This window comes from Labrus bergylta, chromosome 6 (assembly GCF_963930695.1).
Source record: "Labrus bergylta chromosome 6, fLabBer1.1, whole genome shotgun sequence".
NCBI lineage: Eukaryota > Metazoa > Chordata > Actinopteri > Labriformes > Labridae > Labrus > Labrus bergylta.
Window position 1 is genome coordinate 12,592,757 of NC_089200.1, and position 25,274 is coordinate 12,618,030.

Genomic DNA, 25,274 nt, shown 5'->3' on the forward strand with positions numbered 1-25,274 from the left:
AGCCAGCATACTCCATGGATGCTTACATTGAAACTGTGAAACGGTTTAGGCTCATTTTCCAGAGAATGATTGAAGTACTTGTAGCAGTTTGACTGAACAAGGTGATTAGACATAAGGGGGTGTTGTGCACCGGAGTTCGTATTCCTTGATAAAAGAATATCACAAATACTGTGACCCATTTGGAAAATAGGCTTCTGATACATGTTGCCTTCATCATGTGCCTAATGTGAGGCTGTTTTTATGTGGAAACTACTGTAGTCAGTAAGACACTTATTATATTAATTAATATTTATACGATGTATCCGTCAATGTCAAATTAATGGAGTCTCTCACATTTCATATTTCCAACCAACACATCACTCAATGAATGCACAAACAGCCTTTAAGTACAAGAAGGGTGATAGTGAAACATTTTACTGGTGATGACAGTCAAAGACATTTCCATTCAGATTGTGATGAGTGATGTGTTCATGCCAGCAGTCTGCTCACACTCTCTCCCTCTTTGCTTGTTTTGTGTTTCAGCTGTCGCAGCAGCAACAGGAAGAGCCTTGGAGTCGGGACTCCATCGCCAACGCTGTCCCGGCCGCTCTCCCCGCTCTCGCTGCACACCGGTAAGATCTAATGTGACGTTTGGTAACCTTTAATCCCAGCAAGTCCCAACAGGAGCACTGCAGCAAGAAATCATGTTAGTATTGGCTCTACTTTAGCTGCCCCTAGCAACTCGCTGCATCAGCCAAGCAAATAGACACAAACACTCATAGCTCCTTCAAACCCTTAAAGGAATATGATCATTCACATTTAATCTTACAGGCATTGAGACACAGCTTCATTAAAAAGTCCAAACTGCAGAATGCCCGGGCACTTTTTAAACTTTATTAAACTTTAAACTGGACTTTCTGGTTTGTATTTTACAGTAGCTTGGGCCCTGCAGAAACATGTCCACACCAATGCAGCCCGTTGCATTGTTGCATTGTTTCCTGAGTCCTGCACTAGTAATTCAGGCACAGCAGGATAGACTCAGAAGGAGAAGAACTCCTCTTTATGTCTGAACTGTTAGAACAGATGGACAGAAAATGCTCAACATGTGTATTAGTCCAGATCACACCAGATATGTTTGAATGTTTTGGGGTACCTTTATTGCCCCAAATGACGTTATAAACTCTGAAGAGTTGTCTTGAATGTCAGATTGGAATCATCACATTTCGCTCTTTGATTGATGATTTCTAATTAAAGTTGCAGAGGAGCACGTCATTGTTTCTCCTGTAGGGTGCCACTAAAATATCAGCTGGTCTCACGTTACTGTTTGTAGGCTGTAGGGCACCTTGCCTGACCACATGCTCACTAATACACTGTTAAGCTCGTTTAGCACTAACTTTTCAGCTGCACGTTAGCCAGTATCAGGTTGACTCTGACTGAATACACAGCGAGAAGCTGGAGGGGTTACGTTCAGAAAGAAGTGTGTGGAGGTAAATGGTCATGGTTAGAAGAGGAGAAGAGTGATGGAAATACAGCGAGGAAATGTAATAGATTAACTGCTGAAGAGAAAATGGAAATAGGAGATATTATGGACCTGATTGTCATCTCTTTTTCATTTAAGATAAACACATGGTCTCGGTTTTCTTCTCGTTCTCAGTTTGACGTTCTCAGTCTGAACGTCAAACTGTCTGTGCTACTTATTGATAAAAACCTAGTTAGGTGTTTCTTGTTATTCATAGGCACAGAGCCAGCCCTCGCCATTTTGGTGCCCGAGGCAAGATTTCAGCAGTTGTCCCTTTTATATTGCAGAAAGTTTGACCACCAAAGACTATATTCATCAACTTAATGAAAACTGGCATACAGCTTTATATTTAACAGAATTTCTTTATTTAAAAAATAAAAAATACTTACAGACAGACATTAATAAAATGGTAATAACATTAATATTTCTTAAGTAAACACATAGTGTTACAGAACAAACAATATCAAACAGTGCAGGGAGCAGAAGTGGTCACAGACGGCCCAGGGACAGCAGGGGATGGATTTAAATGCATCTAGAGAGAGGATATGAGCATTTGTGAAACAATTAGCGTTTTATAATATAGTGTGTTATTTAAATATTATTTTCTCTTCAAAGCAGTACAGAAAACTCAGCAACCAGACCTACAGCATGCACAAATATCTTTTCAGTGAGGACTTCTAGCACAAAATGCATTCATGCTCTTAGACATCTATACTCTAAATGCAAGAGCTTAAAACTATTAATTGAAACAGGGTTTGGTAAATAAAGTTGGTAAATAAACATTTTAATCGACTAGGGTGAAAGCTAACTAAGTAAACAAAGATGTCAATAAATATATAAGTAGGTTTTGTGTCCAGAACAACATAAGAAGAAAAGAAAAAGTGTTTTTACACTGGTTATTTTCTTAACAAGATTAATCTTTACCTTATGAAAGTACAGTGGAAATGTTAACTTGAGCTTTTGATTAGGAATTAGGAAACACGGTGGTTACTATCATCCATCCATTACAAGCTAGCTTAACTACAACAGATAAATAACTGATCCGTGCAGCACGTTTCATATTATTCCTCCTCTTCTTCTTTTTTAAGTCCTTGCGGGCTCCCGAGGGCTTTGTTGTTGTTGTTGTTTTTAAAAGTGATATTAATCGGTATGGTCCGTGTCACTCACTGTCGTCTGCCCTCCTCCTCCACAACGAGCAGTTAACCAGCAGCTGTGTTGTGATGCGCCGTGTCAAGCAAGAGGCAAGAAAATCGAGCCTTTTGAAATATGTGAAGTCGGCCTAGTTGTGTTTTCATGGCTTCTTTTGTATCATTATTAAATAATAGCATGAAAATGATATTAGATAAAATAATATTAAGTCATAGTTAAGCGCATTTTTCTTTCTATTTCTTCTTCTTATCTTCTTAACTTCTCAGCCTCACTCATTTGGGGCGCAGTCGACGCCCACTATTGAGGCTGCCGCCCCTAGCATTTGCCTATACTGCCTATGCCACGAGCCAGCCCTGCATAGGCACTAATGTGCACCAATACATTTGGGAGTAGCTCCAACTGTGATCACAGTATTGAAAGTAATCCCTCTTAAAGGGTCCAGGGTTCAGGGCTGACACATCATCATCATCATCATTGTTGAGAAAGGGAAATCTTGTCACAGACTTGAAAGTTGTAGTCTCTCAAATGTCGACTCCCGAGTTGAACTGTGATTGAAGAGATAGCAGAGCACAAAGAGAAGATAATTAAAGTGTGTGAGTTGGGGGGGGGGGGGGGGGGGGGGTTATTTTAAAACGATGCTTGTTGATCTCCATCTTTCTAAAATCAACATTAGTACAGACAGTGCAGAGCCCTCTAATGCCATGAAGCAGCTGCTCTCCATGAAAAGAGTTTTTTATCAAGAGCTCCTCATAGCAGCAGAATGTAGATGCTCCCTTTTGAACTCAAGCACACAGGATTATCTCATCACTCAGTGCAATCAGCTTCTGATTGGGTCTCTCTCTTTTGTGTTCTAATTGGTACTCAACCACATGCATGTAAATGTCACCACAGTCTCTCGTGTACCCAGACCTCACTTTTTTGTTTTTTCCCTCCTTTTTGTGACAATCATATAGAACATGGTTCTGTTTTGGTTTGTAGTTCAAGAGTTGCCAAACAGGATATGTTATGTAAAAAGGGTTTGCATAATTAGCCAAAGCCTTTTTTCCTAGTGTAATTATTTGTAACTTTGTTCATTATGTAGTTATCATATCACTGTATTTTTTGGTTAGGGAGATTTTTTTAAAATGTTGACCAAAACTGAAACTTAAAAAAATGAGGCTGATGAGGTGATGAGGCTCTAAACTGGAGGAGACTTCCCCCCCCGAGCTAAGATTATTTGACAAAGTGCTGTAATGTTTGGAAAAGTCAAACCAGGGTGATATCTTTGACCTTCCCGAGGAGCTGCTTAACGCTGCTGGGTCATGCGAAGATTAAAGGGGCATTGCTGCATTAGACATTACATCATCCCTTTTGTGTTGTTGTTGTTGCAACATTTCAGCTTGTTAATGCAATCAAGTGGACTTCTCTGTTCTATTTTCACGAGTTTATTATTGCAGGTGTGAAAAGCACTGCTAAGTAAGTAACATTGTCCTTTCCCTTTTAGCTGCCAGCAGCCCTCTGGACAGCCCGAGAAATGTGTCAACCAGTGCCTGCCTCAACTTTCCCTTTGCCCGAAGGTATGTCACCACAACTTATATATTATATTCCATTTAAACCAATAAGAAGAAGGGTATTTTTTTAAAGATGTATAATACATTTCTTTGAGCTTTATAGATATGAAAGTTGGTATTTACTCTGGGGTGAACAGTAATGTCCTAACCATAACCCCTTTCCTATTAAAGACACGCTCTGTTCAAATGCAGAAACTCAGGCATTATTCATATTTTATCAGAAACCTCTTGTTACTTTAAATTTGGTTTGGTCACTTTGATGCCCAAACTTTCCTTAGTTTAGACTGTTTCAACATTCTCCTTCAATATGCAGTGTTGTGGTGTGCTAATGTTGAATGATACTGACCTGTGGCTCGTTGCTTCAGTTATTTACACAGTCAAGTCCACACTACACTAAACGTCCAAACTATTTAGTTTGTCACTTAAATTGTCTCGTTGTTTGGTTGCGTAAGGTTCAGATTAACTAGTAGAAGAACAACATTGCAGCAGAAACTACGTTTTAACTTAATGTGACTAATCAGTGAAAAGCATCTTTCTTAATGCAGTGGTTGTTACAGTGTCACCTCTCCTGCCTAATGGTCCCTGAACGTCTTCATGTACATGTCTTCTGCTAAGACATGTACGGTAAATCTCCGATCCTAGCAGAGGCTACAAGCTAGTTCTAAGATTGAAGGTGTAATTTACGCCTACGTTGGAACGATCTCAGACGGTGCAACACCCTCCTAAAATAGACATGATGTTAAAACTAGGCGATGTTTGAATTTATACATAGTTGGTGAAACCCAGTGCTGAACAGTAGTTACTAGTGGCAGCTGTTCAATGTTTTCTTTCAGTGTAGGGAACTGCTTTGGTGAAATATGAATTGACATTAATTGCTGTTCTTGCAAATAAGGTGACTACAACTGATTGTAGGCTTTGTATTTCCTATATATTTATCGGTGTCACAACAACTCTTATGATTAGTTATAATCTGAGAAATTACAGTCAGTTTTTGATTTCTGAGTCGTCTGTTTACAGCATTGGAACTGTGCCATTTGCGAGTGTGAACCCAAGTGGACAAAAATCCAATTAATAATTTGATAAAATATATCAAATGCGTGAACACACTCAGTGGGTATCCTGTCAGATTGTATATGTGTGTGTGAGTGTGTGTGAATGCATGTGTGTGTGTGTGTGCTGGGACAGAGGCAGACAGTCTGGAAGCTGTGGAGAAACAGCAGAGAGGTGACTAAGGCTGACTCAGCCCCCCCCCCCGTCAGGTCTCCTTCCAGTCGACTCCTCTTCAGCAGGATGAGTGCAGTTAGATAGAGGGTACCCCCCCACCCCTCCCCCCCCCTCCCCGAACCCCCTTGAACATCATTCTGCCCTGTTCCCATGGCAACATGCTCGTCTCGCTTTAGGCATTTGTAGCCGGCAAGTGAGCAGCTCAGGTGCTTCGCTCTTAAATACGATGGAAAAGCAACACCTTCTGAGCAGATTAGTGCTCGCATCAGTAACGCCATGTTAACTTACTGTCAAGAAGATGAATGGTAATCTGTGAATAAGCCTTTTTTTTTCTTCCAAGTTTTACATCTGTTTAAAGAGGAGAAAAAAAATCACTGTCCTATATATCCTATATATCCTTAAGGAAAACAAAGTAAGTATAACGGTTACCTATATTACTGTGTGAGATTAAATTAATATCAAACCCTGCCAGCACAAAGTAAAAAAAAAAAAAACACACTTCCTCCAGGAGCCATCCTCTGTTTACGCTGCAGTACCAGTGACTCAAAGCCCTGCAGAACAATCAGTGACCCTGTTAATTTCTGTTGGACTCTCTTGTTTTCATTTTTTATTTTGTGTCAGTTTTCATGAAATGCACTGACAAGGAAATGAAACAGGCACAAATATTCAGTGGAAGTGTTTTGGTTTGTATTTTGGGGGGGGGAGCTTGATATGTTGAAGTGTTCTATTGAGCAACAATGTGTCTGTCTGGCCTATTAAACTTTCCCTCTTTTGGATGTTGTGGTTGATCACTCAGGGCCTATGAATAGATTTCAATCAGAAAGTTGCCGTGCTTTAAAAGCAATTACTCAGCCTGCGATTTCCACTGGAATTCTTTTTCTAATAAATTCATTCGTTTCTGCTGCTTGTAAACATCAGGGCTCATTTTCTAATACATAATCTTTATGTTTCATTTTCTGCAGCTTCGGTGTGTTTTTTTTTACATTTTTATTATTGTTTGCTTTTGCAACATTTGAATTGCAGAAAGGCTCCTTTGATGAGTCGGGCTTTGAAATGAAGAATTGTTTCCTGTAAACTATAAGGTTGGATTAATTTACTTTGCGAGCTAGTCCATGTGTCAGGACAAATGCAAACTGGCAAGGAAGGCAACACTGTCAGGACTAATCCCTCATGTGAATGCCAGGGGTCACAGCATCACTTGTGCGAGGTTTCGAAAAAACTCACTGAAAACTCTTTGCTTTTCTCTTTCTTTTTTTTTTTTTGCTGCTTTCGTGAACTCAGCCACATGGCTCGTGCCGACAGGTAGCTTCTTTTTTTTTTAAATTCTAGCACCATGTCTGTTGGCTTTTAAAGCATGTGTGGATGTTGTTTTTGTATTTCATAAAAGACAAATGAACAAAAAAAAAAAGAGTCCTTGAAGGAGTCTGTAGAGCTACATTTTCATTTGCATAAGAGCTCCTGAAAATCAAGTGAGGACACTGACCCCTTTTATTTAGGATTAAGAGAAAGAGACATTAATTTCATGCTTTTCATAGTCACAGGGCTCCTTTGCTGTGTGTTATGTAAGGACTTTCACGTATGAAATGTTAACTAATGCCTGTGCTGCTGAGGCTTATGTAACACGCGTGTCCTTTTCTCTCAGAGCTGAGGGCCGGAGATGGTCCCTGGCATCCCTCCCTTCTTCTGGCTATGGAACCAACCCTCCAAGCTCCACTGTCTCCGTAAGTCATCCTAAATCATGGAACCAACCTCCCCCCAATCCCCTCCACTCACCCCCTGTCAATAAATGGCGGCCAGGCATTTCTGACACCTCACCCAGCCCAAATAGCACATTACAGCTCACGCCAAGAGCGAGATGACAAACCGTTAATTGTTTTCCTCCATCATCTGCTCAGATTAGTCATTCTCCCGTCTGTGCTACTCTGTGTTAAAAGTAATACACACACACACACACAGTCCATGTAAGTATGTTATGTTAAAGAACAGGATGAAATGGGAGTGTGGGTGTTTCTGCACTGTTTTGGTTATTAGATGAAATATTTATATTACAGTGTTGAATAGACAGCTTTTCAATGAAGCCTCACAACACCACGTTTTTTTTTACATTTTTATTTTCCTTTCTTATTGACAGCCATAGTGATTCTACCAACTTGGCTTTGAATCGGATATTTTTTTACGTATTTGAACCTTGGTTCTCAGTGTGGGGTCCCTGAGGCGGCACCATTGTGTCTCCTCTTTATTTACACTAAAATACCATCCATCTGTTACAAAATAACAGAACATTTGGTCATAGGTATCAGACACTTTCTGTTGTAAAACGCCTTAAAGTTAGAAACCTTTCAGACCCTGGAACAAAGGGTGTATGATCACACAAGTTCAGTTTCTCTTTAATGCCCTTTAATAATGTTATTAATGAGAGTTTTAGACACACTGTTGTAAAGCTAATATCAATTCCTACTATTTATTACTTACAGAATGTATCTTTGTATCAAAGCTGTGTTTGTGTTCTTTTACTGAATGAGTCAGTGTTCAAATTAATAGTTTGCATGGGGGATGGGGGGGGGGGGTCTGCCATGTGCAGCTTTTATAAAGAAGTTTATTGGGTAGACAAAACCCAGAGGTCAGTGTGGACAATAGAGTTCTTCAGTGGCCCTCGCTGCCCTCTTTATACTGAGGCCTTAGAAAGAGACTTCACAGATGCCGTCCCTCTGGCCCTCTTCTGTCCGGGACACAGGGGCCGCATAATTAAACAGAATGTTGAAAATGTACACTGTGTCCAGCTTAGTTTGAAAAGAGTTCACTGAGCTTCTTCGTAGACGTGGAAAATGACCAATCTGGGTCTCTTTATACATCCACTGTGGCACCCAAGGCTTTATAAATTGAGTTTAGGAGGTGAATATTCTTACAAACATGTGCCGAGTCTCTATATGTTTGACTTTTTATTCGGTCTCTATGAGGCCAAACGACAACGGAAAATAAAATGATTTCTGTGGATTTGTGTTTGCAGTCCTCCTCGTCCTCCCAGGAGCGCCTTCACCAGCTTCCATACCAGCCGACGCAAGATGAGCTGCACTTTCTCTTTAGACACTTCCGCAGCACGGACAGCATGGCTGATGAAGATGGGCGGCCAGCCACGGTCATTAGACCTCGATCTCGGAGCCTCAGGTAGCTAATCCAGATTTCACTTTGTGACAGAATGAGTCTTGTTTGTGAAACGGTGACTCCTTGTATACAATTAGAAAGTATAACTGCTCATTATACATCACAATAAGATAGAACCATCTTTGCTTTGAGTCTGAATGTTTTGAAAAGCACACGGTGCAGATGGCCTCGCGTCTGTTTTAAAAGCTTGGAGATTCATTTATCAAACAAATAAATGGGTTTTTAAAGCGTCATTATACATTTTTTCGAGTTCTACAAAGTTTTTGTGTGTGTGACGAGTATTTTTAGACCTTGAATAGTGATTGCATGTTTTCACTGTTCATGAGGTGCATGTTGTTATTATGTACTGACTGTCAGATGTCTGCATGACCAAGACAAACTTTCAAGCAAGCTTTCAACAGCATTTGGCGTCTCGGATTGATTACACAGGGCTGTTGGCCGGCGGGCGGACGGAGAGCTCACTGCAGACCTCTGTGCTTCTGACAACTTAGTCTGTTGGCTCTGCTGTGCGCTGTTTGTGTGATGCCTGCATGCTCTGTGTTCTGGCACCATGGTGTGCAGTGCGTGGGCATGCTAGCTAACAGAGCGCCTCAGGGATCTTGCTGCTGAACTGTAGTTGAGGGTGGGGGTGGTTAAGGGGTTGGGTGGGGGGGGGGGGGGGGGGGGGTGCCTGATGCCTGATGCCTGATGCAGAGAGCCATGATGGGTTGCTGCAGTGTGTGTTGGGCAGCAGCCATCCACTCTAACAGAGGCGCCTTTCATGACAAAAAAAAAAAAAACAGCTCAGGGAGCCTGTTTGCTTGTGATAGGTTTCCCTCCATCTGTTCTGTTTGGCGCTTCCTCAAGCAAGGTGTTTCGGCTCGAGTGGTGATGCGGTAAATGACTAATTAAGTGATGATGCTTATTTACAGATTTTTACCAAGAACAACCTCTGCTGTCAGAGTAGAAAAAATCTAAAAGACAAACCTGGAAACACGACAGGCGAATCTGCTTTGAAGCTTTTCCTAGCTTAAGAGCGGCTGAAATCGAATATTGGCCTGCAGTATTTCTTCAGCAGGAGGAGATTGAGTGTACAATTGTAGATGTTGACCTCAAGAAGGGTCTTCCAGGCAAAGCCAACAGAGAATGTGTTATTGATTTGTTTATGTTTGGATTGGGCGGGCTGAACTGAATTGACTTTTCGGTCATCTCTAGACGAACCATGATGGCCTTGATGACATAATGACTCCTTCCTAGTTCAAAGGCGTACAGTCATTTAGTTAATTATATTTATTTGTGTCAGGTGATGTGTAAAGAACGCGTTAATCCACAAAGACAAAAGAGACTCTTTGTACCAGAGGTAGCTAAGGGCTTCCACATAACACCAGAAACCAGTGTGTCTGGTTTTGTATTTTGATTGGAAAATCAGATCTGTATCAACCTGTAGCAGTGTATACACACACACACACACACACACACTGACGTGTTTTTATTAAGGTTCATCAATATAAGTCTCATGAATGTGAAGACTGATATCTTTAACATTTGTAGATCAATTTAAATGTATTAATGGATTTCTTTGTTTCTGTTGCAGTCCTGGACGTTCGAGTGTCTCCTTCGATAATGAGATCGTTATGATGAACCATGTTTACAAAGAACGCTTTCCAAAGGTAAGGACTAGAAAATCCATACTTCTCACAGCGTTCTTATTTTTCTTTGTCTTTTTTCTTTTGTGTCTTGTTGCGCACGTGTCGTTCCAACTGAATAGAGTAGGTACAGCCAGGATTGGAACCGACTGTGAGCGTATTAAACCGTCTTAGCAGTTGACCAACAATAATCAACTATCACCTAAACCCACCGAAGAAATGTAATGATCATTTGGTTCCAATGGGAGTACAAATCTTAATTCTTGGGTCATAAAATGCTGTAACTCTGTGGTTGTGTGCTTGTCCTTCCTGCAGGCCACAGCCCAGATGGAGGAGCGCTTGTTTGAGATAATCACCCACCTCTCTCCAGACAGCTCCCTCCCGCTGGCCGACGGCGTGCTGGGCTTCATCCAGCACCAGTTGGTGGAGCTGGTCAGAGACTGCCTGGACAAATCCCAGAAAGACCTGGTTACTTCACGCTACTTTGCAGAGCTGCAGGAGAAGCTGGAAAAGCTGCTTCACGAGGTGGGGAAAAACTGCAGGACTTATGTAGAAATGATGTCTGTCAAAATATGAGGTAAACCAAATTAAATCTGCGGTATCTGATTAAATTCAGTAATTATCTAGAGAGCTACTACACGTGAACTCGTCATGTATCACAAGATGCGGTGCAGTTATGAAAGCTGATTAATCGAGCCGGGGTGCATTCAGGCGCGTCACTCAATAACTGTCTGATAGCCAAAGGCGCACAAAAGAGAACAGGTCGTTGAATCTGCCAGAGATGGCGAGCAGTCTTTTTGTAACAGATCTTATCTGTGTGGTGATAAAATGTTAGTTTCTATAGCAACCTCTTCCCCTGTTCCTCGGCATGCTGTCAGACAGAAGGCACGGCCGACTCGCTGTACCTCCAGCTGAACTGATAAGTCTGTTCCCATGCAGTGGAACAAATGCCACACAAACCTCAAAACCCACTTTGTTTGCAAAACCTGTTGGTCCGAAAGATTCAGGGAGGAAACAGACTTTCAGTCATCTAAAGGTTCTTTTGGAGTTGAAGTATTCAGTGGTACTAAATAATAGTAGTTGGTAAAAGTTGTAACATTTTTGTTTTGACCTTCTATTATCTCTTCCCTCGGAAATCGATAAAGTTACAGATTTATTTTTTTTGGCAGGAGAGATGAGAAGTAAACTCATGTGCAACACCAAGAAAAGCTAAACAATAAAAGCAGATTTATTGAGTAATACTTTTCAACCTAATCCCGGAGCTCATATTTGTCAACCTCAAATCTTTGTCTATGTGACATGTTAGCTCAGATGCTATTTTCCAAAGCTCATCTTTGTATCAAGCAGGACATAAACGTTACTCCTCTGAGGAGTAAATGTTTAAGACAACCACTTAGAAATAAGACAAAGCTCCGGGAGATCAAATAAGATCAGTCTGGGTTATCACACAAACATGTGAACCCTTTAAAATCATATTTTGATATTTATGTTGGGTTACACCACTGTTGGAAACTTAGTTTGACATTTTAAAGATGCTAGTATGAAAATCTTCTACATTTTGGTTGAAGCCAGGTTTCAGCTCTTTATACTAAGCTAAGCTAACTAGCTACCAACCACAGCTTTACATTTAAAAAAAAAACAGACGATATATATATATAGAGGTTTTGCATGTGATGTCACCATAGGCGGAGTGACTACAGTTAGAGCCACTCAGTAGTAGAAATAAATGAACGGGACATTAGGAGTAGAAAGGTAGGGCAGCAAAAGTTTAACAGGTGTTAAAATTGAGCTAGCTTATAATCAGAGTAAGCCTGGGTGAGTTAAATTCACTTTGAACACACCCCGCTGTTTTGTCATTGACTCTAGAGACTACTGAAAGCTAAAGTAAAACAAACAAACAAACAAGTGGATCCCTGAAATAGGGAGAAACAACTGGATCCTACACCCATTTAAATGTCAGGAAAACGTATTTCTGGCCAAATGTAAGAGTCCACAGCCCAATCCCAATCTCTTATAAAGTGTGGGAATCTTGAGTCCAGATGATCTAAATTGAAGTAGATAATATATTTTTTTTAATGCCTGTTTTTGTCGTGTCCCCTACCACACCCATGGAATAGTGATGTCAGTGCATATCCTCTATACAGATGTTGTCATGGTCAGGCTGTACATGCATATGACTTGGTCACACATGTTTATTATACTAAGCAGCCAGTGTTTAAACTAAAACAGACTGGTGCGCCAGTTGACTAAAAACAAGGCAGTGTGTGTGACTCATTAGGACTCCAACCACCCCTCTGATTATCTTCATAATTCCTTTTGGTTTTGAGTGATGTCCTCTCTGACGCATTTCTGTCTAACAGCTTCTGTTGTCACATTTCTATGAATGCTGACCTCATCTGCTTTTAACTGTGCTTTCTTTGTCCCATTTCAATAATGAGTAGTGCTTTTGCTTCAATCCTTTTTCCAAGATTTTCCAATTAAAGTCACGTGCCTTCACAATGCAAACACATTTAATGCACAATTTCACATCAAGAATGGCGCTGTAGTATTCCTATACACATGTTTCCTGGGGGTTTAAAGTATGCTTATAACCTGGGTTGATCTTTTTTTCTAATTCTTGTGCATTTGGTGACGGGCCTGTCGGATTAAAGTATTACATAAACAAACTGCTCCCTGCTCTCACATGTTTTCCAGGCATACGAGCGCTCTGAAAGCGAGGAGGTACCCGTCATCATCCAGCTGGTGAAGAAGATCCTGATCATAATCTCTCGGCCAGCTCGCCTCCTGGAGTGTCTGGTAAATTGAGGGGGGAGAACATCTCTTCCTAATTGAAAATGAGATTACTTTGACTGAAATGAGTTGGAAGTCAGTTCAAGTTTAAGTAGGTCTGAAATGGGTTTCTGACCTTTTATCCCCTCTTTCAAAGTGGAAATGTGAAGGTAATGATCTTTGAAGACAGTCTGGCAGAGCGATGTTTTCTCTTCTGTATATAATCGTGTCCCGTTACATATGTGGATCATTTCAAGTAACTAGGTCTGCAAATACGTTTTGTACTGCTTTGAAATGTTTCACAGCATCACCAATGAAATTCTTGTCACTTTCATTCTACGGCTGTAGTGGAGGAAGCCTGAGAAGCTGAAATAATAGTCTCAGCAGATTCATCCTTAACTCTCTTCATGGTTTAATACCACTACTGTCTTTTTTCTGGCTGTGAACTAGACAAAATGACTCTTTAAATAACCTAATGAATTACCAAGTGTCATGAGTGTATTTATTTCTTTTCATTTTTTCTTTACATGGATGTTTGGATCACCTAAATGAGATAAATAAAAATCCACATTTAAAACAACAAAAATCAATCACTTGTTTGTACAAGCAACTGGAGCAGCTTAAAATCTGAAGAAGAAAAAAAAAAAAAAAGTCTTCAGTTGCTTTTGACTTATACCTGTGATACAGATTATGAGTCTTTGTTGTTTCCTGCCCTGAGCTGAGTCTGGCAGGATAATGGCTTCAGTCAGCCCTCGTTAATGAGACTTGATGTTGTTGACAGGAGTTTGACCCAGAAGAGTTCTATCACTTACTCGAGGCCGCAGAGGGTCATGCCAAAGTCGGACGGGGAATCAAAACAGACATCCCGCGGTACATCATCAGCCAGCTGGGTCTGACACGAGACCCATTAGAAGGTAAATAACTCTCTGCCAGAACATTCAGCGCTGCACTCAGGGCACACAGGGACCGGAGGGTTTCTCGTTCTAAACATCAAAACAAAAACAACAAACAAATTGGTCGTTTGTTTTATACCAGTTTGCACATAACAGGATGATGATGTGACATTAGATGAAACAACATACATTTATGCTTTTGTTTTGGCCTAAAATCAGAAAAATCATCATTTGCTTAAGACTAAGTTCTGACTCCAACACCATTTTGGCTTAGACGAGAGGTGTAGTTATGGAGAAGTGAGTGTTTCAGACTGTGAAGTTGCTTTATTTATATAGTGCTTAAAGAAACAGCAAGAGTTAGAGGCTAAAGTGCTTTCCATGCAGACGGATTGGTTAGAATCTTCCTCTATCAGGTATACAAAATCAAAGCAACTAAATAGACAATAATAAAGGAGAAAGTTACACTGGTTTAAAACACCCTAAATGAATGAAAAGATACATTTAAAGTCTGAGATGTAATAAGGAAGTGAGAAGAAAACAACTAGACCGGAAAACAGAAAGTAAAAGGGGACAAAGGGGAACTTTTGATTTAGAATGAAAATGTCTTGTGGCTTTACAAGACTGAACAAATGACTACCCTGACATGGTTCAACAGAGCTCACTGAAAAGTCCCTAACTAGGTGTGAAACAAGAGTAACATGGACAGAGGAAAGCAGGCTAAAGGTTGGAGTTGAATCTTCTTCAATGCCTGACACACTCTTGTCTCTCTGAATTGTAGACATGGTGCAGCTTGACCAGTATGATGCCAGTCATTCCATGTCAACGGAAGCAGATGCTAATGTGGAGGTAAACTTTCACCTTCACTGTTACCTCATACACGTGTGCACAAATAAACATGAATGATCCTGCTGTCAAACGGGAAGGGGATTACAAGATGAAAATATTCTACTGGTCTAAATAAACCCTACATCTTCTACAGTATGACATTGTTAAACCTGCCCATCAGGAACCTTTGGCATCATGTTTCTGATTTCTCTCTATAGAATAAGGCCCCACAGACGCTGACACCAACTAGAAGGAAACCTCTTGAGAGAGATTTTGAAACCATCAAACTCATCAGTAACGGAGCTTATGGGTAAGAGGAAAGCCGTTGTTTCTACCTCTACTGTGCCTTTCCTTTTTTTTTCTAAAATCAGTTTTTCGAGTGCTTTAGCTGCCAACTTTCTGTCCTTTCCAATGAGAATATCCTTGAAAGTTTATTTAAGGGTTTACTTTACCCTGAAGTGTAAAGATCGATGGTCTAATCTGAGCCATGTTGGTTTTCACAGGGCTGTGTATCTTGTCCGGCACACGGAGACCCGCCAGCGGTTTGCCATGAAAAAGATAAATCGACAGAACCTGGTCCTGAGGAACCAGATCCAGCAGGCTTTTGTGGAGCGAGACATCCTAACGTTTGCTGAGAATCCCTTTGTTGTCTCCATGTTCTGCTCTTTTGAGACAAGGCGTCACCTGTGCATGGTCATGGAGTATGTGGAAGGTAAAATAGAGAAAAGCGTGTTTAATTTGGCTCTACCTATCTAGACTGGCTTACAGTGAGTAGTAGTTTAGATAGATACTTAAAACTAGAATAAGACATAGAAATTAGACCAGGGAACAGGACTGGTAATTAAACAATGGTTTTCTGTTTTGTTTCCTCAAGGTGGAGATTGTGCCAACCTGCTTAAGAACATGGGCCCGCTGCCGGTAGAAATGACACGATTGTACTTCGCCGAAACAGTCCTGGCCCTAGAGTACCTTCACAACTATGGTATTGTGCATCGAGATCTCAAACCTGACAAGTAAGAAAAACCTACTCCCACTTCAATTCTGTTCAAGATTGTTGCAGGACGCCAGCACTGCCTAACCCAGTTTCCAATTCTGTAAGAATGAATTAAATTAAATGAAGTATGAGTAAGATTTGTTGTTCCTGTTTGTAAACAAACCGTTAAAAAAAACAAAAAAAAAAAACACACACATAGTTGATTTTGATGTTGTCTTTTTCCATCCTACAGTTTGTTGATTACATCAATGGGTCACATCAAACTGACAGACTTTGGCCTTTCTAAAATTGGCCTGATGAACATGACCACTAACCTGTATGAGGGTCACATGGAGAAAGACACAAGAGAGTTCATTGACAAACAGGTGAGAATGTCAGCGACTAAACTTGACTTACTTTACTCTGTGTCAGCAGCAGTTTCTATTCTCCCAAACTCACCTGTGTTCTTCCTCTTGTGCAGGTTTGTGGCACTCCTGAGTACATCGCCCCAGAGGTGATCCTCAGGCAGGGCTATGGGAAGCCAGTGGACTGGTGGGCGATGGGGATTATCCTTTATGAATTCCTGGTCGGCTGTGTTCCATTCTTTGGGGACACACCTGAGGAGCTTTTCGGACAGGTTGTCAGCGGTGAGTAAAGCATAGTTATAAAGCTTAATCATTCAAAGAAGTAGAGGAGTATCTTAAACGGCTATACATTTTAGCATAAATGTTCAACTTGGGAGCATTACATCTGTTACCAAACTTAAAACTTGGCTTAAAAACCTCCCGAAACAGTGTTCAGCTGTATGCCATAGGCCAACACATCTGAGGTCCATAATTCAACCTGTGCTGTGTTCAATCAGAGATTCAAGTATTGCAGCAGAAGCTTTGCCAGAGGGTATTATGCTTTAGTGATTATAAACCTTGTGTTCATTTTTCCTCCAGATGAAATCATTTGGCCTGAAGGTGACGATGCTTTACCCCCTGAGGCCCAGGACCTGATCACCCGCTTGCTCAGACAGAGTCCTTTAGACCGACTTGGAACTGGTACTACTCAGTTTACCGCTCATTAACACACAACGGAAGGAATTAGATAAATGCACTTCTTGTTTATTGAAACTTTCTGCAGTGACAATGTTTCATAAACTTGCTTTGGCTGTAAAATCCTTGCGTCTGTAGGTGGAGCCTCAGATGTCAAACATCACCCCTTCTTCCTGGGTTTGGACTGGAACGGACTCCTGAGGCAGAAAGCTGAATTCATCCCTCAGCTGGAGGCGGAGGATGACACCAGCTACTTTGACAGTAAGAAACCGTTTGAATCAGTTTGTTTGAAAAGCACCACATCCTCACTTCTAGCTTAAAGAGGGAGTCAGTTTTCAACAATATTTGAAACACGTTAGAGCAAAATACTTGATCTATTTGTGCTTAAGTGACAGCAAAGTGCAACATTTGTGGAGGCTGTTGGGAGAAAAACATTTTACAAACTGTGGGACGGATAAGATGTTTTAGTCAATTTCTCTGAAATGAGGAATCTTCTTGCCTCTTCCTGTTTTCAGCTCGATCAGAGCGTTATCATCACTTGGCGTCTGATGAGGACGAGGAAACTAACGATGAAGAGTCTTCCCTGGAAATCAGACAGTTTTCTTCCTGGTCCCATCGCTTCAGTAAGGTAAGGGCTGATATAAAATATAAAACTCAACACAGTATCGTTAAATATGCAATGAAGTTTTCAACAAATTCAACAGCCATATATAGAATACGAGTGAAACTAAACAGACTAAGCAGCTGCAGGTGACATGCTCTCCATGGTGTCTCCTGTTGAATTTGGCCACTCGTGCACTTGTGTACCAGATGCAGAAGGTTTCACACGATAGAGGGAAAGACATTCAGCTCCTAATGTTTATAACCAAAAATACAAAATAAAAAAAGATTGGGCGAAACCTTGAGTTTGAGTCAAGTCTGAAGTCTTTGAGCGGCAAGTCCAAGTCAACTTTAAAGTAACATTTTTAGGCGACTTAAGTGCGACTTGAGTCCAAGTCTGGAAATCAAGTCCCCATCTCTTCTGTGTAGTGATCTTTACATAACAGTGAAGTGGTCAGTTTAGCCAAAAAGCAGAAGGGCCTCCCCTTAGCCCGCTGATCAACAACAACTTTTCTGTTCACTGTTCAGGTTTACAGCAGCACAGAACATCTGGCAACGCCATCCAACCTGAGCTTCTCCTCTGACCGCAGCCACAGTGAGGAAAAGGAAGACCGTGGAGACACGGGGGGGACCAGCCTCTCCCCGAGCCCGGCAGAAAACAGCGTGGAGCAAAAACATGCCGGGCGCATGGCCAGGTCGGCACAAGTTCAGATGCATTGGTTCTATCATGCACTTTTTGATGAGCATTTAGGTCATCTTTAGGGCTTGTTTATGTATTAGCACCTTGTTGCCCTGATCGGCACTGACATGCCCTATCAGCATTGTCTTGTATCTGTCAGTCAGTACAGTATATTGTCTGATCACGTTGATTTACCTGTCCAACTGGTTATTGGTTGTTTGTAGCCTTCGCCCTCGGGCCTCCTCCAGCTCCTCCCAGTCTGAGAGGAGTACCAGTCCTCTGGTCATGAGCAGCACCCACAGCCTGGAGACGATGCCCCGCTTTGCCCTTTCCACAGATGATGAAGGTCTGTCCAAACTGACTGCTACACAACATGTACCAGTAACTCTACTCCAAGCATAATGAACCTTTTGTTCACCTTACGACCCGTGTTTCCAACAGCTGAGGTGGTTGTGTCAAACCTTCGGAGGATTAGGATTCGCAGTAACAGCACTGGGGCCAAACACTCATCCCCCAAAGAACCGGCCGTCCCTCGACGCTTCGGGAACCAGCTGGAGACACCAGATAGACAGAGGCTTCCCTGTGGAGGGAAGGTTCCTAAATCGGCCTCTGTCTCTGCTCTGTCTCTAATCATCACGACAGGTACTGAGAGTCACACAAAATAAACATCAAAGTTAAGATTGAATTATCTGCTAATAGAAGTATAGTGAAAACAACAACACAGACGTTTACCTGGATGCAAATCTGTGGAATTTCTATGGATATTTCAATGTTTTTTTTGTCTTTAAATATCTGTAGCCAAACGTTCTATTCAGTAATGTTATTATTGTGTTATTGTACTATGACATAAATCTGTTTTGCTCTCTGAAGCAGTAAGCTGTTGGTTGGCCTGGTCACACTATGTTCTGTTGATATTCAAAGGAAAATGTTCCTTTTTTTTTTTTTATCCAGATGACTCGCCAGGTGGACTTCAGCCCAGCCCGATCTCCCCACGCTCTCTCTCTTCCAACCCTTCGTCCCGTGACTCCTCCCCCAGCCGGGACCTGTCACTTAGCCCCGGCAGCTACAAGCCTCCCATCGTCATCCACACCTCTGGAAAGAAGTATGGCTTCACCCTGCAGGCCATCCGGGTCTACATGGGCGACAGCGATGTCTACACAGTGCATCACATGGTGTCGGTGGGTGTCACAACAAGGCTAAAAACCGGGGTCTTTCAAAAAAAAACAAAGCTTTCATATGTCCTTATGTGTTTGAAATATCATGTGTCCACATGTAGTATTGTACCTCACTCTAATGACAACAAACCAAAGAACATAGAAATGTGCTTATGTAATGCTCAAATGAAACTCCTCTCCTTACACTCTCTGTGTTGCTGTTTCAACAGAGTGTGGAGGAGGGCAGCCCGGCCCACCAGGCAGGTCTCTGCACTGGAGACCTCATCACCCACGTGAACGGAGAGTCTGTCCAAGGCCTGGTCCACACTGAGGTGTTAGAACTGCTGCTGAAGGTACAAAAAAAAAAAACTCACTGTGATTGCTGTGACACATTATCCCTCCGTCTGATATTCTGTTCAAGTTTGATGAATTTTACATGGACCCCTGGACTCCTTAACGATGGACTCTTCTTTGCTTTCTATGAAATGTGCAGAGTGGCAGCAAGATGGCGCTGCAGACGATAGCGCTTGAGAACACGTCAATCAAAGTAGGTCCAGCTCGAAAGACCAAACACAAAGGCAAGATGGCACGGCGCAGCAAGAAGAGCAAGAGGAGAGATAACTATGACAGGTGAGCATCTGAAGTTCTGGTTTCTTTCAGCCCCTGCTGCTGTACACTTTTACTCATATTTGTTTACTTTATGAAGTTGGAAGCTGGTGAAAGTCATCACTTGTCAGTGTTCTACCTCCCTCTAGTGTTTGACTCCTGACATACTATGCAGTATGTGTATTGTATGGGTGATTATTTTTCCTTGACTAGGGCTGTTGCGTTCCACCGCGGTGTTCCAGGGTGGCTCAATAGCGCTAAATGCGGTATTATCGCACCATAGCAAGATTATTTTAATTACAACTTATTTTATTATTTTGGGTTAGGGTCTGCAACAACAATGCAGAGACAAACACACCCCGGACTGAGCATTAGAGTAGTGTATCATATCGATCATGATTAGTTATCTTATACAGGTCACGAAAAGGGAAAAACACCTCAAATGTCCGACAAATATTGTCCATGTCTTAGAAACATAGTATCTTGTATGTCATTATTCATACTGTATTTTAAGTATTGTTTATTTGGCATATTTCCTGCCAGACATTTTGGCTGTTGGTATCTTTTTTTCTGCTGGACAACTGCAGGTTGTACTGTCTAACGTAAACCCTGGTGTCCTATATCGGACTCTTTTTTTTTTTTTTTTTTCTTCTAGGCGACGAAGCATCTTGAAGAAGCTCTCAAAGCAGAGCACAGTGATACACAGCAGCCGCAGCTTCTCCTCAGGACTCCACCACTCTGTTTCCTCCAGTGAGAGTCTTCCAGGCTCCCCGACACACAGCCTCTCCCCCGGCCCCTCCACACCATGCCGGAGCCCTGCACCAGACCATCAGACCTTTGGTGAGCTCAGTTTGTCTCTCTAGTCCGGTTGGACAGTGGCCTATGCACACACTTTATTGTTGCATTAAGCTGTTATGTGGTTCCGTTATGAACATTTTTAAGAGAAGTTTCTGTAAGTAAATATGTAATAAAGGTTTTTAACACCTTGTTTACAACATCTGAAACCGTTTCACCTCTGCTTCCCAGAAAATAATTCTCCTCAGAGCACGTCTCCCTGCTCCAGCTCTCCCAGTTCCCCAGCTGCACACATCCGGCCCAGCTCTCTGCACGGCCTGGGCTCCAAACTCAGCACGCAGCGCTACTCAAAGGTAGGCCGCCGGAAGTCAACCAGCAACATCCCCCCTTCACCCCTGGCCTGCAACTCCTCGTCTTCCACCCAGCCTCTTTCTCCGCAGCGATCTCCCTCTCCACTCTCGGGCTTTGCAAAAACCCTTCACGCATACCATGGTAAAACGCTGTCCCCGCCCACCATCGTCAGACACATTGTCCGGCCCCGAAGTGCAGAGCCGCCTCGGTCTCCCTTGCTGAAGAGGGTGCAGTCAGCTGAGAAGCTCTCCGGTGTGTACCATGCTGATAAGAAGTCGTATGCACCCCGCAGGCACACATTGGAAGTGCCATTTTACGGTGAGGCAGACCTACTGGGCGACTCTGAGGCAGAGGTTGCCTGCGGAGGCTCCTACATCGGAGGATACATGGGCAGTCAGAGGTTGGATCGTTCCGAGCAGCTTGTTGTGATGCGAAAACTCAACCTATCGGAGCGGCGAGACTCCTTTAAGAAACAGGAGGCGGTGCAGGAAGTGAGCTTTGACGAGCCGGAAGAGAAAACCAGCACCACAGTCACCGTGACAACAATATCTCCAGGAATTCAAACACAACAGCAGCAGCAGCAGCAGCAGCAGCAGCAGCACAAGATGGCCTGGATCCTCACCGGACCCCAAAACAGTGAGGATGTGGAGCTGGAGGTGCCAGTAGTGAGGAGGTTCACACTGGTGCCTCAGATCGCTGTCCAGGGCTCCACAGAGAGCGAGGGCCAGGACGAGTGGGAGCCGTGTTCAGATGGAGAGGGGACCAACGAGAAACCGGAGCTGGAGGTGGGAATCACGTCATCTCAGCCTCAACAGGTGGGACGTCCTCTTGCTGAGAAGAGCTGCAGACAGGCAGCAGAGACCTCCTCCTCCTCGGGTCCTCAGGTTGGACCCTCATCAGAGTGCAGAGGCGAGACTGAGAAAAAAGGGCCTCAGAGAAAGTGACATCACAGCACGGCCCTCATTTCAACTGATCATATCTTTCTTTCAAGTGTTTAAAAAAGTGGTGACCTCGTTAACAAAGTTGTCATGCTGACAGAGAGAGAGTGGAGGAAGTTTTTACTTGAATTTTGTAATTGTAAATATTTGCCTTGAGGCATTGCAGACGATCGGGTGTTATTTATTACGTTTGTGAACTATGATGAGTTAATAAAGGGAGAGAGGAAAATTAACATTGGTTGTATAGCCGAGGCTCAACATTTTGTATCCATACTGTACAAATGTGTTTTTATGTCTTTGGACTGGATTGGGATTTTTTTTTTTTTTTTTTTTATAAATGTCTATTTTTTAAAGAATTGCTGCAGTACAGAATTTGATATTTGATAACGTTGGGTGTAGTTGTTTAAGGACCAAAAGGTACAAGAAGTCATTTCTGAATCTGAATTTGTGCTTGATATTTTTTTCTTCCTTACGTTATCAGTACAGCTTCCAATGGTGTTTTACCGCTTTTATTTAGATCTCCAAAAAGAAACAACCTAAGAATGAATTTTGGTTCACACTGTGAGCAACATGATTTATGTTTCATTTTATGATCAGCCAGGCTTAGCCTGTAATGTACAACTAAAATCCTCATTATCTGCTGTGTTGGGTTGGCATTCAATCTTACAAGAGAACACTAAAGTTACCATTCACTACTTTGCATATTGGGGAAAATGCTCACATTTAAATATTTCTTTAAACTGTGAAGCTTTGCATGCCTGAAGTCCTCCCAGCATCCCTTTCTCTGGACAACTATTGGTTATAAAACAAACACAAGTAGGGACCGAGGATGTGCTGCATGAAAAGCTTAATGTGGCCAATGTTTCTCTTGACAACTTGTCACACATTCAGAAATAAAAGTACTTCCACTGACTTGCTGATCATATTTCTTGCAGGGTGAATCCAAAGTCAAACTTTAAAGTTGATACACTTGATGAAGCTGACTCATAAAAAGGGTATTTATTATGTGCCATGCTGTCAGTGCATTGTCCTCAAAGCCATATCTTTGACGAGTGAAACCTCAGTTTTATTCATGTGTTGTTCGTAATCTCAGAATTAACAGGCTTCTTAGTTGTGGTTTTTTGCATTCTTGACAACATGTACTGAAAATGAAGCTCTGGATGATTGCGGAACGTAACGCTCTGCTTTGTGGCTACTCAATCCAAACTTTGTAATACCACAAAGAAGTATCTGAAAAATGTTTGATTACTTAACACCTGCTCGCACCTGAAATCGATGCATCATTATGGCTTTTCCTCTCGCTGTGATAACGTAATACTCAGCATGCAAAACACTGAGCGGCCAAAATCAAAGTCTATGTCTTCTGAGCATGGAGGGAATCATTTTTGTTCAAAACCTTTTGGAATTTATTTGTTGGTCTAAACTTATAAGACATTTTGTACCTGGAAATGTATTTGATTCTTGTATATTTTTGGAGTATTTTTCTGAAACTGTAGCTTTTGTCTTTGGTTTCTATTTCTTTTTTTCATGAGCATGCAGGAGATGCCATGCGTAAAACATGTATTCCTACTTTATTTACCCTGTAGTGATGTTTACATCAAGGGGAAAAGTGCACTAATGTATTTTTGTAGGTGACTGTTGAAAGTGAACTAAAATTGGCAGAGTGAAACACTTCCATTGAATCCAAACACAGGGCTGCTTTGAACAAATGTTTTATGTCTTTGTATCGTACAAATATTGATGTATATTTTGATAACAAGTTGTGTTTATAACTCTTAATGTGTTCAAGGACAGTATGCACAATGACAACTGAGGCATGAGGATTTAAGGAACTCTGACTGGAGGGAAATCCCTGGAGAAATTCAGAACAGTATTTTACATCCACTGGATGTTCTTCACATTTTACCACCGCAGTGACAGAGGTTTGAGGTTTAAGGTCTGATTTGATAGTTAGCTGTTGCTGGATTTTGTACACACTTACTGTTGAGTCTTATGTTGATAAAGCTCCATAATTTAAGTCCTCCTTACAAAATGCCCCTACATCTCATGCTGATGTCCTTATGGGATGCTGTCATGTAAAATTGTTTACAATGAATAGACATGCTATGTACTGTACAGACAGTTTTTATCCTGTGGCTGTATATGATGAAACTACTCTCTTTGATACCATTGAAGAAAACCACACTCAGAAGTAACATATCTGATTTGTTTTTGTTTTGTTCTTTTGAATCTGTTCGTAACGAGTGAGAGTAATTTAGCACTAAGCTGAGAAGCTTTTAGCGATTTAAATGCATTTAATTGACCAGTCAGGTCTGCTTTTGTAGATTTCAGTGAATGGAGAAAAACTGTTTTATAACTGGGCTAAGGGATAAAATGAGACATGGTTAACAGAGCTGAATGTCTGTGGTGGACATTTGCATTTAAAAAAAAAAGATGTCATACATTAATGCTGCAGAGGGATGATTTAAAACTACTCTACATGTTTTCTTATGTAACACAACAAGATCAAATCAAACTAAAATAGCCAATTCAACACCATTTACACAATTCAGACTAATTTGCACAGACAGCCGGTACTCTGACTGTATTTTTAAAAGGCTTTATAGTTCAAGTATAACTTTGCTTCAAAATGTATAAATGGGAATAATCTTCACATAGCATATCGACTGATTTCTTCTATGAATGTAATTGTAGTTGATGCCTGGTTGATTTCTACTTGGTGAAAGTCTGTGCTGCCTCGGTAACAACATTGTAACGAAAACGTCAGCCACTGGTCAGCAAAAGATTCTCAGCTTAAATCTACTCTTCAGAACAAACTGGCAGGATAAACTGTTGTACATCTGCACGAGTTCTCCTGTTGACTCCTGTGTTCAGTGCATGCTGCATGAAGACAAGCACACATCTGTAATACTTGATGCATGGTATACCGGCGCTGTCGCCCTGTACTGTGTTTTCTTGTGCAACAAATAAAATTTGTATTTCTCTTTGACTCATCCTTTGTCTGACTCACACTGTTGCTTAATTCTTATGTAATTCATCTTTGCTAACCACTTACAGAGCTCTGCCAAAGCTCTGGTGAGGGAAAATATGTCGGCTTCAGCACATCAAGGATGTTTACAAAATCTCACACTTATTTGAAAGCTATAAAAGGAGGGAAAATACATAATGTAGATAGATTTTAAATTCATTGCATATCTATCTTACATTTCTGTTATTATTTTGGTGATAACTATATTAAGAACGAATACTTAGAAATAAGAAAATAAAAAAAAGACAATTTACTGAGGTTGGAAATTAAAGTTTAAATTCCCTCATTAATTGATCTATTGTCTGCACAATGATTTGAAATACCACCTTTAGCTGATTTGCTTAATTACCTGTATTATTATAAATGATTCAGTTATACAGTAATAGTAAAGCTGCAGTTTCACACCCAGACCGCC

The 25,274-nt window shown here is 41.5% G+C and overlaps 1 protein-coding gene across 4 annotated transcripts in view; it reads left to right on the plus strand.

The window, feature by feature from the left end:
* The window catches only part of mast3b (microtubule associated serine/threonine kinase 3b), a 35,689-nt gene extending 10,869 nt beyond the window's left edge, over positions 1 to 24,820 (plus strand). For 2 of the 4 annotated variants that reach the window (XM_020655822.2, XM_020655841.3), the window contains 26 exons: positions 523 to 611; positions 4,131 to 4,203; positions 6,703 to 6,723; positions 7,064 to 7,142; positions 8,429 to 8,586; positions 10,157 to 10,232; positions 10,524 to 10,733; positions 12,903 to 13,004; positions 13,759 to 13,891; positions 14,649 to 14,716; positions 14,914 to 15,005; positions 15,199 to 15,407; positions 15,570 to 15,708; positions 15,922 to 16,054; positions 16,150 to 16,315; positions 16,613 to 16,714; positions 16,847 to 16,969; positions 17,224 to 17,336; positions 17,837 to 18,003; positions 18,212 to 18,333; positions 18,429 to 18,629; positions 18,939 to 19,165; positions 19,372 to 19,494; positions 19,635 to 19,771; positions 20,403 to 20,587; positions 20,774 to 24,820. In XM_020655822.2, the coding sequence (XP_020511478.2) occupies positions 523 to 611; positions 4,131 to 4,203; positions 6,703 to 6,723; positions 7,064 to 7,142; positions 8,429 to 8,586; positions 10,157 to 10,232; positions 10,524 to 10,733; positions 12,903 to 13,004; positions 13,759 to 13,891; positions 14,649 to 14,716; positions 14,914 to 15,005; positions 15,199 to 15,407; positions 15,570 to 15,708; positions 15,922 to 16,054; positions 16,150 to 16,315; positions 16,613 to 16,714; positions 16,847 to 16,969; positions 17,224 to 17,336; positions 17,837 to 18,003; positions 18,212 to 18,333; positions 18,429 to 18,629; positions 18,939 to 19,165; positions 19,372 to 19,494; positions 19,635 to 19,771; positions 20,403 to 20,587; positions 20,774 to 21,837 (4,312 nt within the window). In that variant the 3' untranslated portion in view covers positions 21,838 to 24,820. The remainder of the gene's footprint in view (positions 1 to 522; positions 612 to 4,130; positions 4,204 to 6,702; positions 6,724 to 7,063; positions 7,143 to 8,428; positions 8,587 to 10,156; positions 10,233 to 10,523; positions 10,734 to 12,902; positions 13,005 to 13,758; positions 13,892 to 14,648; positions 14,717 to 14,913; positions 15,006 to 15,198; positions 15,408 to 15,569; positions 15,709 to 15,921; positions 16,055 to 16,149; positions 16,316 to 16,612; positions 16,715 to 16,846; positions 16,970 to 17,223; positions 17,337 to 17,836; positions 18,004 to 18,211; positions 18,334 to 18,428; positions 18,630 to 18,938; positions 19,166 to 19,371; positions 19,495 to 19,634; positions 19,772 to 20,402; positions 20,588 to 20,773) is intronic. The other 2 variants (XM_020655833.2, XM_020655848.3) reach the window with 1 other exon arrangement.
* The last annotated feature ends 454 nt before the right edge of the window (positions 24,821 to 25,274 follow it).